Source organism: Stegastes partitus, unplaced genomic scaffold, assembly GCF_000690725.1.
Source record: "Stegastes partitus isolate 25-593 unplaced genomic scaffold, Stegastes_partitus-1.0.2 Scaffold142, whole genome shotgun sequence".
Classification (NCBI taxonomy): Eukaryota; Metazoa; Chordata; class Actinopteri; family Pomacentridae; genus Stegastes; species Stegastes partitus.
This window is the reverse complement of record NW_007577873.1, coordinates 266717-284280: the sequence shown is the minus strand read 5'-3', so window position 1 is coordinate 284280 and position 17564 is coordinate 266717. Positions and strand designations below refer to the sequence as shown.

Sequence of the window (17564 nt, the reverse complement as noted above, 5' to 3'; positions counted from 1 at the left end):
TTGAGTGGTGTTGGCCTGATTGTGGATAATCTTACATAGAATTCAGGTCAAAACATAACTGGTGTGCAATTTGGATCCATTGAGGAAAATTTTAGATATGTCTCATGCAAAAACATTGTGCTGGTGTCTTACATTTTGTCAATTCTGTTAAATACTGCATTGCTTCAGTTGTAGATGAGAAGTTATTCATCTTTACATCAATACATAATTCATACATGCTTGAAAATGTATCTCGAAACTCATCTGTTTAGGTCTACTTAGTAACTGGGTGGGATACATTATGTATTTCTAATCTTAAAAAATGTTGACATTTGTAATAGTTTTAATTTAATGATGGTTGATGAGCTTAGTGATGTTTTTTTTCTTCTTCTTTCATATCATATCACTGACAGTGTACTAACACTGACGGCTAGACACAAACAGGTGTAACTACACTGTTGCTGGCTGCTTTCCATGGATGTCAGCCAGCTCCAAGGCTCTAAAATCCTACATGCTGGCGCTCCGACTTGGCTTAAACAAAGCAGCCATCATTAGTGCCGTTAGTTACACCTGTGCTTTTGCAGGATGTTAAATACCTGCACTGAAAAGATTAATTTTCATTATCTTTGACCAGTTCCACCTGCAGAGGCCAGCCATAGGCCAAAAAGCACGAGTAAGCTCTACACTGTTTCTATATGGTAGCTTTTCTTGAGTTGTGTGCGTCTTCTGCAGGTCAAACTTTCCACATCTTGAGCGTCGGGCTGATGAAAAACACTGGTTATAAAATCTGACATGAACGGAGACATCAAACTACACACAGCACATGATTGAGGACAAACAAGTTAACTTAAACAAGCTTATTTTTAATGGATCTGCAAAATTGTTTGAATTTCCAAAGAGAACTTCTGTACCTCCCGCCCACAGTTACCCAGTGGCAAACGTTACACAACGTTACAGAAACGCTTCCAACCCAAAGAAATCTGCATGCAGGAAAAAAAAAAAAAAAAAATCAACCCAAAAAGGGAAAAAAAATAAAAGAAATCAAAAAATAAAAGTAAAATAAATCATACAGATAAAAATAAAACATCAATAAACAGGACATACTGTATAATGCCGTTCTCTTGGCTGGAGGAGAAATTCAAACGCTTTAGCTTCAGTTCGGCTTCTGTGCCTGAACCGAAGTAATATTAAACTGTAATTTCATTGGGTGGATGTGGCTCCGCCCACCACACAGCCCCGCCCCTGTCTTCCATATAAGGCACAGGACAAAATAAACCCCCACATACAAAAGGAGCTAGCCACGCCTCTGTCACTTGGTAACAAATTGTAAATGACCAAATACGGTTAGACAACAGAAACCTCACTAAGTGTACAAAATGTTAATCCTACATTAGTCTTTTTTGTTTGATTTTCTTTTTACTTGGATTTCCTCTGACTGAAGGTGAGTGCTGTGGGTGGGTGGGGTTAAGGGGGGAGGTGAGGGTGTCCAACCAGGTGAGCTCAGGCAAAGGAAATATTAAAAATATGAGCTTGTCTTTTCACACTTTTTTTTTTTTCTTAACAACCTTTAAAACAAATGACAAGAAACGTGACTGGATTTCTCTTTTTATCAGAAATAAAAATGATCATCAGATGCAGAGTGGAGGAATATGGCGGGTAGAGGGGTGGGGGGGATTAGACAAGTGAAGTGGTTTATTGTTTTATTCTGATAAAGAGACAGAGAGTGTCAGTGTGCAAGAAAACTCATGAGACAGGTTAGAGGGCGAGAGAGTTAGAGTTAGCCGTTAGAGAGAGATAGAGATAGAGAGAGAGAGAGAGAGAGAGAGAGAGAGAGAGAGAGATATTATGTGTGTTTGTGTGTCTGTGTGTGTGTTTGTGTGCGTTAGTGTGAATGAAACAGAGGAGTTGTTCAACTGCAGCACTTGCTCTTCCAGCCTGTGACTCCACCTCCGCTGCTGATGTCGACGTTTTCACTGTTGGGCTCTTTTACAGGCGTCTGTCACACAAACACACAAAAAAAACATCCTATTAACTACATGAGACTTAGTGTTGTTATACTCTGACTGTGTCCAGAATTGCTGCCTACTTCTACTCTAAAAAAATCCAACATGGAATTTAAAAAATAACAGTATTGTCAGTGGCATGTGCTGTCCACTACCCCCTCCTAACAATCCCACAATGCACCGCGTGGCATTTGACAGATGCAAAGCACTCCAGTTGTCAGTGACGATGCAAAATGATGACTCTCGTGAGGCTGACTTAGCTGTGGTTTAAGGCTTTGGATGGATTTAAAGTCATCTGAGTGACATGATCACCTAAACCCCACTCCTGTGTCTTCAATAGATGGAGTTTAAGCAGGATTTATGGTGTCCAAACTGCATGTCAGAAGGTCAGTAGGGGGGCAGTGAATAATTAAAGCAGTCAACAAGAGTTGATGACTAAAATAGTTGCCAACAACTGTGGTTGCCAATTAGTTGGTGATGCCGTTGTGGTTTTTTTTTTTTTTGTACACACTCAGAATGATTGGACTCCAGCTGGTTTTTAAATTTCGGTTACAGTGGTGCTCAAATGGAAAGCTTATCAGAGGCAATTTGGTCAGACAGCACAAGGGTTTAAAAAAAAAAACAACTAAAATTAAACATTTAGAGAAACTTTTGCTGCTCAAACCTCAAAGACAAAAACCACATTGCAGAAATGCATATTGCGTTGCTTTAAAGTGTCAAAGATCAAAAGGTTGAGAGCTACTGCTATTCTATTATTATAACTTGTCACTAATATATGTAAATGCATGCTGTGATTGAAATAAAAATAAAGAAATGAATGTGCTTGTTCCTGTAACCATCATAACTCTACCATACGAGGCCACACACAATGATTAACTATAAAGTGAAATCCCAGCTGCTATCAGCCAAAGTCAATAAAGTACTGGGGCTGGTTCTGAAAAAGTAACTACAAAAACAAATAGTAACTGCACACGTAGTCTTTCTCAATGTCGCGGTCACACGGTCAGTACACACACCTTTCTGAGGATGTCTTCTGCTAACGTGAGGAAAGCCTTCTCGATGTTGATGTTGGCCTTAGCACTCGTCTCAAAAAACCTAATGCCATGCTCCCTCGCAATCTGTGGAGGAGAAAGCAGACCAAGTTAGAAAGTGTGGATGTGGTTTAAAGATGACTCAGTCCAAAAATAAAGTGGCTGATCTCCTCTGCAGAACAGAGATCGGGTATCACTGGTGTATCGCTCAAGTGCACACACAACAATACTAGTCAGGTAGATATGTGTATGAGTAAGCACATCTGTGTCTGATGTTGCTCAGTATGCAGACTGAGCTTCACTGTGAGTTTGCTTTGGTGCTTTAAACCAAAGCTCCTAAAGCCTCTGTACTCCCATACAGGTGTTTTCACTCATTCTGACTGATTAGAGCTCTGCTCAGGATGGAACTGGGCTGAACCACGTCTGACAATACATCCTGTGACCAGACACTATATACCAGTAGAAGGCATGTACAGTGAGTGATGCCACCACAGGTTAAAGTTAAAGTGGTCATTCTCCAACAACACTGAACAAAATACAACTGCAAATCATATGTTGTGATGAGTCCCAGTTTAATGGGAAATTTTGCATTCCTTTTCCACTAAAACAAATGATGGGATTCCCGCTGTGGTCTGTACTATACAAGCATGTTACCTTATGTATGGAGGACATAATTTGTTGACTGCTCAGCCCTACAACATGCTTGCCAAAGTTTGAGACATCAGACATCAGCTCCATGTTGGATGCAGAAGAAGTGGGCAGATCAAGTAAAGCAGTATGTATGTAAGCAGCTGTGCAAGGGGTGTTGTCCTGTTGTTGTTCTTCAAATGTTACTGCACACATAAGCCCAGTTCATGTAGAGCAATGTTTTATACATCCAGTGCTAACAGGTTTCTACACTGTTAAGCTAGATTTAGGTGTTTTGTTTTACAAACCCATAAACTGCAATTTCATGTTTCGTGTTCACAGAAAATGGATGGATGTGTTAAAAGCAACTTTTGTAAACAAAATTTTGCACCATTTCTTTTGGTCCTTTTTGGGGAAAACAATTCAGTGTAATTTAGGACTTTAAGAGCTGCATATACCCAGTTATTACACCCACTATGCCCATTTTTTGACTCCACATATTCATAACACAGTGTTTTGTTTTAAGTAGAAGCAAGTCTAAAGCCCCAGAAAACACAAGCCAAGCAGACCCATAATGTCATCAGCTCTCTCTTAACACAGGAATAATCTGAGATATGAGCGGGTATATGGACAGAGATGGAGCTTAAATGTAGACAATGGAAATAATGTAGGTCTGGAATTCTATGTTCAAGCGTTATAATGTGAAAAACTGCTTGAAGGTCAGAGGGTTAAACATTCTCATGTGACTCATTTGTGTAGCCTTTGTATGGTAATGAAAACACAGAATTAAAGGAAATGTAATTAAAGGATTGTTTATTAACTTGGCTTATATCCCAAGAAAATATGGTTTTCACAGTAGTTCAGTACAGAACATAAGCCTGAATGGCATCCTGAGACCAACAGCAGCTTACTGCACAGTCTATTTAGTGCAATGTTTTGAGTGGCACTTTTGAGCTGCAATTACACAATTCAAACTTTATCACCTGTTCCAGCACCTCACTTTAAGTCTGTTCTTCATGCTTCCTTTTTGTATTTCCTCTGTGCTTTTTTTTTGTTATTTTCCAGCTACTTCATATTGTGATTAATGGTGAATCAGCAAGCAGGGCACTTATGGAACTGCGACTGCTGTCATTGCGTTGTGCCCTCAGAGTGGAGCGACAGGACTGAAATGTGATTAACTGCAGAGGACTTAATGTGTAGACATTTTCTTTGTTCAGAGCTTTGAACTCCACGTGCAAAGCCACAGCGACAAATTATAGCCAATCAACACGGCGGACCTTGATGGCTGCTTATAGCTGCAAAGGACTAGACCATCTCACCTGCTCTCCCTTGGCTTTTGGTACGACCCTCTTGTCCTCCATGTCACACTTGTTGCCTAGCAGCATTCTCTCGACGTCCTCATTTGCATGCTGAAAAAAATAAAACACAGAGAAGAAAGCATAGATTATTGGGATTACTGTCTCATATGAGCAACAGTAAACTTCAAGCTTCAGCTCAGACTTCATTCATGCTAAACCTCTGAATCATGAGCAGTCAAGACTACATCCCCTAAACCTATCAATCAGTCCAGCAAAACTCAGGCAGTGTGCAGAAATCGTTTTCAAAAAGGTATGTATTAACATTTCAAAGCTTCTAAGATCCACCAGGGGGCAGGCTGACCGAGTGGCAAACTGAGTGTAAGAGTCAATTACTTCCTAGATTTTTTAGCTTAGGGTGTCTTTAATGTAAAAAACGACTGTGTTGGTCTATCTAAGAAAGGGCTCAAGATGGTTCACAGAATAGGAGAAAGAATACATGGTTTTTAGATATTATTGTAGGATATTATTGAAGTATGAGCCCTCGGTGCGTCTTTAAATTGACAGTTTTATCTGACCAATAGTTGGAACCCCAAAGATATTCAAGTTAAGCTATAATTGAACTTTTCCTATCCCCCTTCACTCAGAAATGTGCTTTGCTTAGTGTTGCTTTAGTTAAATGTTTGAGCTTCACTGTGCAGAATAATGAATGCACAGACGACACTGTGATGACCTGGGGGGGAAACTTTAAACATTTAACACGTTCCTGTAGGATTTATGACAGCAATTAGTCTGGAGCCAATTATGGGCCTACAAGAAATTTACAAAGTAAGAAGAGTATTTTCATATCTTGAGAGGTGATCCTTTAACAAAAAACCTGATAAACAAAATTGATGTAAACTAGCTGACGAATCAATGTAAAGATTACCACAATTACAAAAAGGAAATTAGGTTGCATGATTGTTCGCAGATAGATGCCCTCGTATTCTAAGGGATTCACAGGCCAAAAGTTTGGCAATAACAACAAGCCTCATAGAATGAGGTGCAACACGAGCAAGGCCGAGTTCTTAGTTAGCAGGAAATTCATTGTGTTGGCTTTCCCTGACCGGATTCAAAGCTCTTTAACAGCAAGAGTGAGAAAAATTACACGACACACTTCCAGAGAAACTTAGTCTCACCCATTCCACTTTGCCAAATGTGTAAAAACCAACTTGCTGATAGTGTCACAATATTTGAGTGTTTTATTGCAACAAAGAACAATGCAGCTAGATGATGTTTAATGTCTGAGATCCAACTGTCACATTAACTAGTCTCGTGTGTTTAATCTGCACTGGATCCTGGAAGATTGTTCACATAACTGAATCATCGAGGCAAAGAAGCACCAACAAATAAAACAGGAGAGAAAGAAGCTGAGAGGAGCCCAGTTTTCCAGAGAGATGCACAGAGGAGGACAAACCGACCGTATGTTACCGACAGCTTGTCTGATAAAAACTGAACAATTTAAAAAAATATCAGGTTGGTTGGAGAGGAGTGTCATTAAATGTTGCATATCATGATCACAAACATTTTAACACAATTCTGAAACTTTCCTAGGGAGGAGGAGGGCAGAAGTGGGATACAAACAATAAAAATCTAAATATACAAACAATACAATTGGTACTTACTGTTTTGTAAAGAATCATTTTATCACATGTACAACTTTCCTGGCTAAGGATGTTAAGCTTCCAATAAACTTAGAATACTTACACAATGCAAGTATTTAGTAGTTTTGGGTATTGTTTTAACGATTCTGCTTATTATTAGTTAAGGTTCTCGACGTATACGGATTCCATTTTTTATTTAAGGTTTAGGTGGATACAACAATAGTAAAATCATGCTTTTACATTAATGCATGAGTTACAATAGTCTAACAATATAAAGTACTGTATTAGAGAGTCACAGTGAGTACTTAAACTGTCATTACTATAGCTTCTTTTCCTGATTATACGTACAAACTTTTGTAAGCAACATTTTCAGGGCAGGACTTTTACAGTGTGGTATTAGTGTTTTTACATAAGTAAAGACCTGAGTGCATCTCTCTGTCTATTAAGGTGAACAGACACTTATCATATCAACTAGCACAGTTAGGTTTTTTTTTTTTACCCCCTAAAGTTAGCATAGCCACAGTCTGCGCAACTGCACAGTGTCAATTATGAATGTGGTGGCACAGACTAGTGGGTTTGCTGTGTGAAGTGAATTACTTCAGTCAGCTGTAGAATGGTTACTAAAAAGGCTGTGTGTCGCTGTCACGGAAGAAAAATAAAGTTCCCGCTCATCAAATGTTACTGTGACATCCTCCTCCGTTCTTCATGTGTGGAACCCTACTTACCACAGATAGATGTTAGCAGAACTTGTCAGCAGAAAAACAGAGCTAAATAAAGTAATCCTAACCGTAGCAACAGTGGTCTCTTGAATATTTTGGGTTACTCTAACAATAGCAGAGTAAAATGTTGTCCTTGTAATGCATTTTGAAGCAGCATTTGCTAAATTAAGGCAATTGTTAGAAGACACCCAAACCATTGTGTTCAACTGCTGATCAAGCAACACTGCAACAGCTTGGTAGGTTAACAGAATGATGACGGCTGACAGAATATTCAGGCAAATGCATCAGGAGACAGGTAGACACGTATGCATTCAACTCGTATGATGAATGGAGCAGACAGACAGTAGATATACGGTAGGTGTCTGCAGTACATGCTTTATAACCTTGCACAAGACAAATTTGCTTTGGAACCAATAAGCAGAATTACAAATCATCTTTCTGTAAGATTCCTTTAGAATCTGGCTTTTGGAACCATTTTTAAGCTGGAGCAGGTTCCTGATGCCCAACCCTAGTGTTCAGTGACGTTCAGCATGACAAATCACCAATGCTTCAGCCTCTGACATCTTTAACACAATAACTCTTCCGATGCAATCAGCCATCACAGCTGGAGTATATTAGCTGTTAACACACAAACTTTTTACTAGTAATTGTTGGGGGAAAAAAGTTTAATGTTTGACACAGCAAATACGCCTTTGTAGCATCTGGAGAGTTTGGAATTGAACATTTATTACTTGTGATATTTAAGATTTAAAACAGTACAGCCCTTTGGTTGCTCTACAGTGAGATGGATGCATACAGACATCTGGCTCATCTGATGTGATTTAGTCACAGACTCCTGTTCCACAGCTCACTGCACTCAGTTTAGCTGGCTTGTTAGTCATGTTGGCTGCATTCCCATGAAGTATTTATCACTGTGTCATTATGCCAAAGATAAAACAAAAGATGCGGAAGGAGTGCCAACAGTTGACTCCCCAGAAAGAATCAAATTTTACCGAGCAGTATACACCCACATGACGATACGTTCACTGAGTCTGGGGAGATTGTGTGTATGTGTCTCTCTTACCTCATCGATGTTGCGCAGCCATTTGCTGATGTTTTCAAAGCTCTTGGCGTTGGTGATGTCGTAGACCAGCATGATGCCCATAGCCCCTCTGTAGTAAGAGGTGGTGATGGTGTGGAACCGTTCCTGGCCCGCTGTGTCCCTGCGCACACAAACATGTATTTTATTTGTATGTATTCACCTTTTTGTTGGATTAATTAGAGCCCTTGACCCTTACAGTAAATTGTTCAGTAACTAAGATATTCTCTGCAGTACAGCTCAAACTGGCCACAAGTAAAAAATAGAATTATTACTCGATTACTTGGCATAAAAATACATTTGCCCAATATTTCTGTCATGTGTCTACCTGTTTTACTCCTCTTTGCTGAGAAAAAATATTATTTGTGCCAGTTACAGGACATCATAAGGTGTGCCAGACGTGTTATTGTGATGCAATTCTCTTGGTCACCAATAGAGGCTGATAAAAGCTATAAAATATTTAATGCCCCATTAGCACAGTTTAGACTGTCAGGGAAAAAAAGGCCCTGTCGTGAGGCCCAGAGGAACAACGGTAATTTAATTTTAACTTGCACTCCACTTGGGAAGTCTGCTAAACCATAGCAGTCAAGTGAACCTGGTACAAACACACTAAAATCCACCGTAGCCCATGTCCCTCACATGTCTGCACGAGCATGCACCTAAACTATGACATTTTCCTAACAGGGAAGCCCTGCCAGCATCTATGTATCACTGCTGATAGAGGAAAAGAGAAGAAGTGCAGCAGCACCAGGCTCACAAAAAGCAAAACCAATCTACACTTACAAAAGGCTTTTTCAAGATGACCTATAAAATACTAAAAGGCTGTTCATGAAACTGATCTGTACGGCATTACCACATGCTCTGGTGGCAAGGCAAAATTTTGAAGATGTAACCCAAATGTAATTTGCTTGGGCAGGAAGAGGGGAAAATGTGATGTGAACAAAGACTGAAATGCAAACAGCCACAGCCATGGCCTAATGGATCAGGTCACATGTGATGAAACTTTGGAAAATATCACAATCAGAACCAAACCAAACCAACTTATCTTGCAAATACAGATTCCTGACCTCTGGTATGGATTCGTATTCACAACCACACAGGTAAAGTATAAATATTAGAAATAAAAAAACTTCCTTTCATGTTTCAAATATGTCCTCTAGAGGCCTCCTTTGGGTTAAGCACCTACGCTCAGGAAATGAAAACATACTAAGGCAGCCAATGCATAACAACTTATCATGTTTCTCTTTTCTTTTGTATTGTTTTTAACTCTGTAGCACTTTAAATTTTGTTTAAAATGTAAAGTGCGTTATAAATAAAATGTATTATTATTAACTAGATAAAAGTTCCCATAATGCCTTAAACCTGAACCTAACCTGAAATAACAGGCTGCAACAATTACTTTAGTTGTTAATTACTTTTTCAATTAAATGTGACCAAAAAACAAGAAAAAGCACCAACATACTATATTCTAACCGTTTTGTCTGACAAACAGATCAAAACTCAAAATGACGTATTTTTTTTCCTTTTGTGTTTGGTTCTCACATAACAGTGGGTGTGAATGCCCAGGTGTCTTCATCCTCTGGATAACAGTAAAAGATTAGTCTTGAATGAAAAAACTCTGTCTCCTGTGGAGGACATGCTTAGCCTGTCTGAAAAATATCTGTATATCAATTACCATTTTCTTTCTTGACCCCAAAACCTCTAATCACAAACTGTGTCCTGGGTTGTGCTTTAAGACATTTGTAACTTTAGGATTATGACTACTCCATACTTCTTTTCAAGCCATTTATGGTTAAAATGAAAAACTGGTACATGTGTCAACTTATGACTGTATACTAATTATGCCTGCAATGAAACACTTTGAGATAAGAGAAATATTTGACTCTTTTTTTCCCAATACAAAATGTCCACACTTTGTAGTTTGGCTGGTTCCAGCCTCTCAAATATGAAAGTTTGAACATCTCAGTAACGATAATAAATGTCAGCTGCATCCCTATGTATTGACCAAAGTTCAGTAGTAAAGTGAAAAAAGTGTTTGTGTTCTACGCTTGCGAAATGAAGCAGTTGAAATGTCAGCTTCAGCTGGTGAAAATCACCAGCTGTGGACTACAATGATAATCCTGTAGCAGTCCTCCTGACGGACTGATGACCATTTCCTGCCCTAGCACACTTCAGTCCTTGAGGGAGGTATGTCAAACAGATGTTTCACTATCATATAACAAGGCACAAACTCAAGAGGCTACACTGAAAGATGACTCTCACAATGTCAGTGTATTTTTCAGCCCTGCACACAAGCCTTGACATGAGTATACAAACACAAGAACCACAATGTACAACATACTCACCAGATCTGTAGTTTGATCTTCTTTCCTTGTAATTCAACAGTTTTGATCTTGAAGTCTATTCCTGTAAAAACAAAAAAACAAAATATCCATCAGAAGTGATATGTGCACTCGTAGCACATGAGGCGCCATCAACAGGGAAGAGATGAATGAATAAATGAAGGCTTACAAAGACTTTGGCACTGATGCAAACAAAGAGAAAAAGCAGCTCAGACATGAATACATCAACAATAGAGAATCGAAAACAGCCAAAGAACGACACTAGGAGAGAGAAGTGGAAAGTGAGTGACAAGTGTTTCCATCAGAGAGACAATAACATTAGCTCTTCCTGATTCTGCAGTGTCATGCCAGGCTTTGAGCCTATCAGCAGACAGCTGGCTAACAATGGGCACACACGAACCAGGCTACTCAGTGAAATCAGGTTAAAAGGAAGGAAAACCGAGAAGGTTTTTTCATGCAACACCGTAACCTCATTGCTGTAAAACATGAACTTAAACATGGGTGGTTTAAAATGAGATGCTTTTGAGTCTGGCATATTTTAGGTGGATGAGTAAACACATAATGTTAAAGCCGTAAGAGTTGTTTTGTCTTTTGGGTCAAAGCAACTGAACTGACAAAGCAGTGAGAGGACTGGTTCTGTGGTGGAGCAGCAAACAATTTTTCTATGTGCATGTACAACCAACTATGTATAACCAAATGTTTCACATTGGAAAGTTATCGAGGCTTCTCTTTCAGTGTCTGTACTCACTGGACTTTGAGTTTAATTAATTTGGATATAAAAAGTGCAGTGCTAAGTGTACTGATGTTTCATTGTATCCAGGAGGTTGCCTGCTTTTAAGCATTTCTTTGTCATGTTTTTCTATACCAGCTATGTCCTTTCAAATCTGTTTTTATTAAGTGCTATGACAAATTATATATATATATACAGCAAATACGCACTGATAACTCTAGGATTTCTAACGTGACAAAATACGTTACCAAACAAGCTGGATGTGAGACACTTTAGGATTGAATCTAGGTATTGAATCAGTTTGTTTAAATACTTTATCAAGAAAAAATGTCCAACATCTGCTAGGGCAAGCTTTTCACATGGAGAATTTACAACTTTTCTGTGTTTTAAACTCATTGTAAACTGAGTTTCTTTTGGCTAGAGACTTTTGATCAGGGAAAATAAGACACTTGAAGATTTTACCTTAAGCTTTTGAAAATTGTGGTGGGCAGCGTTCACTGACTTAGGAATTTATTTATTTTTTTAAATTCCTAACAATTAGAGATGACTGTTCTTAAGATTATTAGATAGCCAGTTCTAGCTACTCATATGAGAATTTTCTGCTTTTCCCAGTTATACATTTCTATAAACTGGATCGCTATGGATGTTGGACTGTTGGTCAAACAAAACAAGAAGTGAATACATCACTTTGGGCTTTGGCAAGCCATGACAGTGGTTTAGTCCTTTTCATACACTGAACAACTAAGCAGTTTAAATATACAAATGATCTGACATTTCGTGACATTATTCAAAAAGGAAAATAACAGTTATTTGCGATCCCTGACAACCACATAAAATGACCCATTGTCATACCAGCAGTTAGCTTTATCTCAAATTGGAAAGCACCATCTGCAAAACTAAAAAGAATTATCAATTTAACAATATTAAGCAAAGTACCTGTGGTTGTTATCTTTGTAAGTGTAAAGGCATAGAGGAGGTTTCACTTTTGGCCAACAAGTGGTGTTTTCCTGTAAAATTCTGAGCTGTCAGTTCTGCTCTGGTCAGAAATTGTGGCTGCTTAAAAAGTCCAAGAAACAGCTGTGCTGTAGGTGGGGCAGAGCAACAGAATAATGAAGGAACTGGCTGCCAAAGTGTGACTCACTAAATATTATGCACATCCTAGGGAGAGGAAGAGAGGGAAAGAAAGATGTAGTTGGATAGAAAGTAAAAGAGCAAATAGGAAGAATATGAATCAGGGAACTGGGGATAGAATGGTAAAAGAGAGCGAGTTTTCTTGACAACAACTGCTAAAGGTTAAGCTCTCAAAATCAGGCTCAGCAGGGATGACGTAAAATGTGTATGTTCCTGGTGAGGAATAAAAACATGGAGTAAATCAGTTTTTTGTTTTTTTTTACCCCCTTGTGAGGTGCACTGGCAAGTTGTCAAGAAAATATGTGCATTGCACAATCACACGTCATTTACCCAATCACTGGAAAAATAGCCATGCTTAACCAGAGGAGAATGACACTTTCCAAGACACGTCTGTTGAACTGGACGTTCTAAACAGAAAGTACATGGTTTATGGCCGGCTTTCTTTTCAGTCCCAGAGGAACCATTCCCTCCACAAGTATGAATTCCACTGTAGCCATTTGCCAGTTTCCATGCAAAATTCATTTTTTGAAAAAAGATTTCAGATCGCAACATTATGCATATTCAGCACCCTTAATCTGCATAACCTCTGATATGTAAGAGGAAAGGGCTGAGAGAGGGACACTCAGAGGATTGGAAAAGAGGATGAATGAGGGGGGTTTCCAGTGGGGGTATTTTGAGAAGCAGCTGTGCATCTGTGTCTCCAAAGGTATGAGTACTGTGTCAGAGGAAGAACACACTCCTGTTTCATATGTCCTGTTTCTGCTGTGTCTTTAAAGAGTTTTGTTCCTTTCAGACTTTCGATTTAGGTATGTATTAAGTTCTAAACCTGGCTGCTATGTGAATGCTTTCCTTAAAGTAACAGGTAAAGGTTTTATGATGTCTCTGGTTTATTACCGTTTATACTGGAATTCTGGAAAAGCTTCTGTCATATGTATTCAAAACTGTTTAACACCTTGCTGCTGTTATCTCAGATCAGAACACAAATCTGCTGACTGCTCCTAATGTAGACAGAAATGGAAAACAAAACCTTTGTGTTTTCTGTTCAAGCTACATTTTGGAAGACATAATACAGTCTAGAAAAAAAAAAGCCTGCTGTACAGACAATGCTACTTGTCTCTATTCTTTGCTCATTTTAACAATATTTGTACTGCCATCTCTTTTTGTTTTGTTTTTTTTCCTATTAACTGTTTTTAGTACCATTTCATCTGAAACTTTTTGGGGGTTTGTCTGTCTTGCAAGAGAGACCCCAACTATAATGTTGCAAAATAAAGTCTTTGAGACAGTTCATGTAATCTAACCAGTATTTGTGTTGTATTGTCTGCACAACAGTACTTTTGGAACTTTTATACACTGGTTTGTAGTATCCTCTAATTACACAGTTATACAGTATACCAGAACATTAGCGGCAACGGTATTCTGTAAAATGATAGTTTAACAAAAAGATAAAACCACCAATCCTTTATCACTGACTGAAAAATAAACAGCCATACAACAGTGCATGCTTCTGTAAATGTCTGTCTTTTTTCCTGAAGCAGAACTAACAGGTCTTTACCTTCCCGGCAGCATAGCAACTAACGCTTGGCCATTTCAATAAATCAATATCAGGATACTTTTACCTTGATAACAACAAAGGCCACAGCATGTCCAGACTACAGTACGACTACATATTCTTAAATTTCTACTGCTTACCATGTTGCTTGCTACTCTTGTTTTGAATACAGATGTAGAACAAAGACAAGCAGAGACAGAAACATGCAACTACTACATGATGACCGTGCTGTAGTTTAAAAGAGGACAGCTCAGACAATGCTGTTGGTTTTGCGATTCCCGACATCTGTACCGAGCTACTATCACTTGACTTGATTTAAGACCACAGATCCTGCTACAAATTTAGACAGACTGAAGTGGGAAGACTGCTGCTGAGAAATTCCTAACCTGAACTGACCACAATGACTGTTGTGGACACTTTCTGTTCAGGCACTGTTATCATCTGTGTTGCTGGTTATCCAGTTACTTTTAATAACATTTTAAATAACATGAAACTATGGATACCCCTACAATCTCTTCAGCAGGGTCAAACACATTATTTGCCATGTGAAGCAGGTGCTTTTAGAGCCTAGAAAGTTTTCTTGGAGGCAGACAGAGTATATGAAATATATTTTTTCTATTTCCCTAAATGAAAGAAAAGGTAAAGCCTGTAGTTGCTGTAAACACTTACAGGCAATGACTTAGTACCCAACTTGGCAGGGAAAGTACCCCTGCAAGGAGCAAAGGTCATCATTGGTCTGTGAAAACTGAAGAACCTGTTCGTCTGGACTGCTATTACCCCTGCATCTGACACATCTTTTCCCTGAACTGAAAGAGATCTGATATGTTGGCTTTAACCCAAATAAGCCACATAGTCAGCTTAATCTTGTTTCTAATTTAACTCTGACTACATTTTCAGAAACAAGAAGGAGAGTACTAAAACGCAAACACTATTGCAAGTCAAGGCAAAGCCAAAACATCGACAAAGCCAGAAAAATCATACATGTGACAGCAAGCTTTGCAGAGTGACAGTACATGGCTGTAGTTCAACAAATCCAATCTAGCATGGATGCCACTGGGAACACTGTCGCCCATTATTGCTGCATGTTCTTGTGCATAAAGTCAGGTCAACTTGACAATACATAAGTTACGAAAAGCTGGGCTCGTAACGAAGGCTCAGTTCAGGGATCAGAGATATAAAGCTTGTACATTGCCCGCAGTAAGCTTTGTGCAGTTCAGAAAAGCATGTCTAGTGTTACATTATTACTCAGCACTGATCTTAAGCAACAGGAGTAAATGGAGCCTTCACTTGGGCCACGCAAGGATTTGACATAGTTTGACACTTGACTCATGTCAGCATGATGTTAAACGCATGCGTAAAGGCCAGAAAGAAAAAAGGGCTGATGATGCCACCATGATGAATTGTTTATGCTTCTCAATAGAGGAGTTAAGGAAAGTGAGCAAGTACATTAACATAAACACTGTACTTAAGCATTCAACAGTAGCCAATTCTACTACTTTATACTTGTAGTTTCAGGGAGAAAATTGTACTTTTTACTCCTCTTACAGTTATAACACAGTTAGTACACTGCTGCCTCAGACTTTACAATGTCAACATTTGAACTTCTTACAACATACAATCTGTTTCATATATATATCTAATGAAGTACAATACTGTGGTTTTGCAACTTTAGTAAAGGACCTGAACACTTTTTTCATCACTGTTTTTGGGAGTGCTTTACTAGTATTGTATCTCTCATTTTGATCAGAGAGCCAGCCATTTGTTTCCTTTAAGATGTCAGTCAGTCAGGACAAATCCATCACGTTAATACTAAGAGGTAAACACTTGGACTTACACAGACAGACGATTTTTAGTGTTGCTGTAACAGCAGCACGGCCCTATGGTGCTACTAGCCTACTTAGCTTATTAGCCACTGGGTCAACTGACATGACAGCAAGTCCTCTGACACCTAAACCGGTTTTACTTGCTGTTACTGCCAAGCTAAACCAAAATAATAATACCAACATCTCATTTTTAAAGTCACAGCCATTTCAAACAGGGGTGACTGCAGTTTAGCTAAGGGCCATAAAGCTGCACAACTAGCTTTCCAGCTAACCTGTGCAGGCCTGGGGAGCTGATGCATGCTGATAGCATACTAGCTAACCAAATACGTCCTGCCTACCATTTCCAGCTGCAGGGTAGTGTCAGGCGAGTCTCCCAGCTGTCAAACTACCCCAAACGGGGCTTTAACATAATCCAAAACACCTGTAACAACACGCCATCCTGTGCCTGTGTCCCCTGGTCTTCTTACCTATGGTGGAGATGAAGGTTGTGTTGAAGGCGTCGTCAGAGAAGCGGAACAGCACACAGGTCTTCCCCACGCCCGAGTCGCCGATCAGAAGCAGCTTGAACAGCAAGTCGTACGTCTTCTTCGCCATTGAAAACCAGCTTGTGTTCACCCAGACAGATACAAAAACTGATAACCTAGCACGCCTATGTGAAGTCTAAAGCCAGCTCCTTGGCCAACCTGACCAACTGCCCGGGTCCTCTTGACTGTTAACAGTTAACAATCTGGGATTTGTTGATTAGCTTGGCAAGCTAGTTGGCTAAATACCACCCAAATAGCGTGCCCGTAGACTTGTCCGAGAAGTTATATTTCCCAAACCCGACTGTTTCTCCCTCTTACAGCATGAGAACAGAAAGCAAAAATAGAATCTCCTCCCGTGTGATTCCTCTTTTCCACTCTTTCTTTTCTCCCACACAGTCGGGACAAAATGGCTCCTCTCTCTTCCCCGACTCACTCTTTCTTCAAACTAACGGCGAGCTAATTCAAATTCTCGGCACACCCCGTCATTCCAGTGCCCTGCCACAAGCTCGACCGAGAAGAATTTGAAAAAAATCTCAGCATGAAAGTGTGTCAAATTCACTGTCTGTCCGGAGTGATTTCGCTTTTTTCTGGAGAGATTAGAACCGAAATATAGACGACCGCCGTCGCCTTCGAATGGGAGCCACCGCGGCGACACCCTAGATCCATTGGCACGCCTTCTCCCGCCCTTTCTGTCAAAATCTACTTCTGTGGTTGGTCATTCTAGCTGTCATTCCTCTAAGAGCTTTAATGTGATTGGCTGTCCTGGCAAACATTGAGAGGTAAAGGGGCGTGGCTTAGATTGACAGAAAGGGCAAATGTTACTGCGTAAGTTACTCGGACATTTAGGCTCAAGGCTCTCTTTGCTTCTCAGTATGATATGTATCCATTGATCCAATATGGCGGCCGGTTTCATGCGGATCTCTGATAGCCGGGGTGTGTTTCAGTTTTCATGGCAAGCTGGCATTTGGAACGGTGACTATCCCAGCTGTGAGTCAGGCAAAGTGATGTCATTTATAAGTACTTCTGTGCTTGTTACGGGCGTTTCCCACATCCTCTGCTCTGTGAACTGCAAGACCATTTATCCCCTAAA

The 17564-nt window shown here is 39.6% G+C and overlaps 1 protein-coding gene across 1 annotated transcript; it reads right to left on the bottom strand.

Moving 5' to 3' along the window:
• Window positions 1-821: 821 nt before the first annotated feature.
• Window positions 822-17100, bottom strand: rab10 (RAB10, member RAS oncogene family). The gene is made up of 6 exons (XM_008279028.1): window positions 16418-17100; window positions 10721-10781; window positions 8361-8499; window positions 4960-5049; window positions 2999-3100; window positions 822-1975 (listed from the first exon to the last, which is right to left on the bottom strand). The coding sequence occupies exons 1-6, from the start codon at window positions 16542-16544 to the stop codon at window positions 1889-1891; spliced, it is 606 nt and encodes a 201-aa protein (XP_008277250.1). The 5' UTR covers window positions 16545-17100; the 3' UTR covers window positions 822-1888.
• Between the last annotated feature and the right edge of the window lie 464 nt (window positions 17101-17564).